At 45.3% G+C, this 3,152-nt stretch overlaps 1 protein-coding gene across 1 annotated transcript; it reads left to right on the forward strand.

The window, feature by feature from the left end:
- Nucleotides 1-543: 543 nt before the first annotated feature.
- Nucleotides 544-3,152, forward strand: LOC148542313 (olfactory receptor 5A2-like). Its single transcript, XM_088469070.1, has 2 exons — nt 544-586; nt 2,190-3,152. Exon 2 carries the CDS (start codon nt 2,205-2,207, stop codon nt 3,150-3,152), a length of 948 nt encoding a protein of 315 aa, XP_088325196.1. The 5' UTR covers nt 544-586; nt 2,190-2,204.

The following is a 3,152-nucleotide window of genomic DNA, read 5'->3' on the forward strand; positions in this document are numbered from 1 at the left end:
CTATCCCCAACCGTCCCCTTCCACAGCCTAACCCTCCCCCCTTCAGCCTACCCCCAACCGTCACCTTCCACAGCCTAACCCTCCCCCCTCCAGCCTATCCCCAACCGTCCCCTTCCGCAGCCTAACCCTAACCCTCCCCCCTTCAGCCTATCCCCAACCGTCCCCTTCCGCAGCCTAACCCTAACCCACTTTTTCCACAGCCTGACCCTAACTTTCCCCCCCTCGCATCCTAACCCCAACTGTCCCATCCCACAGCCTAACCCCAAATATCCCCTCCCACACCCTAACCCTCCCCTTCTGCAGCCTAACCCTAACCCTCCCCCCATCAGCCTATCTCACTAGAAAATGTATATGATAAAAGTAATTTATTTCTTCATTCCATAGGCATCCTGGTACTACCATCTTTCCATGTGGATGTTTACATTCAGGTTTAACTCACTCCTCCTCCTCTCTGTTGTCGCTGGGAGTTGTAGTTCTACCATAGCTGGAGAGCCGCATGTTGCCAGATGTCCAGCGCTGAGGTTAACACGTCCTGCGCACAGTCCTCCGTGCGTTCCACGGACTGCAACATTTGCACCCATATCAGGTAAATTAGTAAATACGGTGCAAGACCCTAAAGGACCCAATGCCCAATAACCATTTATCCAAAATCCATCAGATCATTGTCAGACACGTTGATAGTGCGCTAGCGTGCGCCGGAATGTGCCAGCCCCGAGGCGCCCACTGTGAATGCACGGGTTATGGATTGAAGATGTACAGTAAAAAGGTAGACAATGTCTAGATAGACACCAGATGTTAGACAGGCAATAGTTCGACAGGGACAAAAGGTCGACAGGGACAAAAGGTCGACACACTAAAGGTCGACGTGTAAGAATGTCGACAGGTACAAATGGTCAATAGGGTGAAAATGTCAACATGCATATTGTCGACATGAAAATGGGCTACGCATTTTTTTTTTCTAACCCTAATCTTCACCCTAACCCTCCCCTTGGTGCCTAACCCTAACTGTTGGGGTAATGCCTAACTGTTGGGATAAGTGCCTAACCCTAAACAAGCCAAAAAATGTATGTGTCGACCATTTTCATGTCGACCATTTGACCCTGTCGACCATTTGTACCTGTCGACCTTCTTACATGTCAACCTTTAGTGTGTCAACCTTTTGTCCCTGTCAACCTTTTGTCCCTGTCGACCTATTGCCTGTCTAATATCTGGTGTCTATCAAGACATTGTCTACCTTGTTACTGTAGATCTATAGACCGGATACCGAATGCCGGTACACGCTACAACTGCGCAGGTGGTTCTGCACACTCCACCGTCGGCACACCATCGCATTCACCATCCTATGGCAGGTACAGTGTCTCCTCCCAAACTATCGAGTCTAAACATGGCCTCTGTGGCTGCGGCTCTGCATCAGGGAACGCAGCAGCTTTCACCGACACGCCCGCGACTCTCCCATAACACGCCCGCGCAACAGAGTAGTCCACAAACCATCGGGCTTACGTACTAATCAGGCCCATAGTGTACACAATAAAAAAGTCAAAAAGATTTTTGAGTCTCAACCCTTTGCACCATAGACCCAGAAATACATCCCTATATTTCCAGTTACCAAGTATTTTACTCCATATTATTAGTTTATTACCACCACGGGTTTCTTTTAAATAATAAAACACAATCTTTGATAACGGACATTTTCATTCAACTGTCAGTCAGACTTCTCCCTGGATTAATATCCTAGAACTTGGATCTTTTCCGCTATAAAAATAGGCATTCGGCAACTTTTCTGCCGCAAAGATCCCTTCCCAACCCATTAGATGGCTGCAACCTTACTGTAATTTTTAACAACGAGCGGCTGTCCTCCTGCTGCAGTAGTGAACAGGTTCATTGAATGTTTTTGTGATTCACAAAAAAAAACTTTATAGCCCCAAATAAATATACCAACAATTCAGGATATTGCTGTAAAAAAAAATATTTGAGAGAAGTTTTTTTTTTTTTTGCAAGTAAATTTTATTGAAAAATGTGAAATGCATAAACAAATATAAAACAACAGTACACCAAAGCAATAAAAAAAAGAATCAGATTCAAGAGTACATACAGGCACTAATGTGTACATTGAAAGACATTATAACACAAAAAAAAAATGATAGAGACCATTGCAAGTTATATTTTAACGTTTTTGTTCTATCTTTCAGTCCAACAGTGACTCAATGGCAAACTCAAATCAAGAAAACAAGTCCTCTGTGTCCGTCTTCCTGATTGCTGGATTTTCTGGATCTGAAGAACCTCAACTTCTCCTCTTCCTCATCTTCCTCTGCATCTACCTGTTCACTGTGATTGGTAACATAGTGATTCTAGCTTTGATTTCCTCGGACCAGCGTCTCCACACGCCAATGTACTTCTTCTTGGCCAATCTTTCCATCAATGACGTCGTACTTTCCTCTATAACTATTCCCAAGTTCCTCTTCATCCTCTTCACTGCCCAGAAGTCCATCCTCTACTCCGAGTGTGTCACCCAACTCTTGTTTTTCCAGTTCTTTGTGGTGGTGGAGTGCTACCTTCTGGCAGTGATGGCCTATGATAGATACGTGGCTATCTGCTTCCCGCTCAACTACACGCTTATTATGAGCAGAGCGGTCAGGTTCAGACTGATCTTAGCTTGCTTAGCGTGTGGTCTTGGGAACTCTATTGTCCAAGCTTTTTCCATCTCCCATCTTGATTTCTGTGGCCCCAACACCGTGGACCATTTCTTCTGTGACGTTACTCCGCTCTTCAACTTGTCTTGTTCTGGCAAACGGTTTGGGGAGATCATGTTTTTCTTAGTTGTAATGGTCACTGGGGTGGTGCTACTGATTTTGATAGTGGCAAGCTATGGCCGGATCATCGCTGAGATTACAAAGATTAGCTCCAGCCGAGGACGTTTTAAGACCTTCTCCACCTGCTCCTCTCATTTCACAGTGGTGACTCTGTACTTCACTAGTGGGACTATCTGCTACATCTGGCCTTTAGCCAGTAATGCCATGGACAAAGACGTCAAAGTGGTGGCTGTACTGTATGCTATTTTGACTCCCATGTTCAACCCCATTATTTACAGCCTGAGGAACAAAGAGGTAAAGCAGGTGTTAAGGAAGGCGTTGGGGTGCAAGGGAGTAAATTAA

The sequence above is a fragment of the Taudactylus pleione genome, unplaced genomic scaffold, assembly GCF_031769625.1.
Source record: "Taudactylus pleione unplaced genomic scaffold, aTauple2 ptg000013l, whole genome shotgun sequence".
NCBI lineage: Eukaryota > Metazoa > Chordata > Amphibia > Anura > Myobatrachidae > Taudactylus > Taudactylus pleione.

Bases quoted from the DNA above. Each gene is read 5' to 3' on its own strand.
- LOC148542313 (XM_088469070.1), top strand. From the start codon at position 2,205: ATGGCAAACTCAAATCAAGAAAACAAGTCCTCTGTGTCCGTCTTCCTG.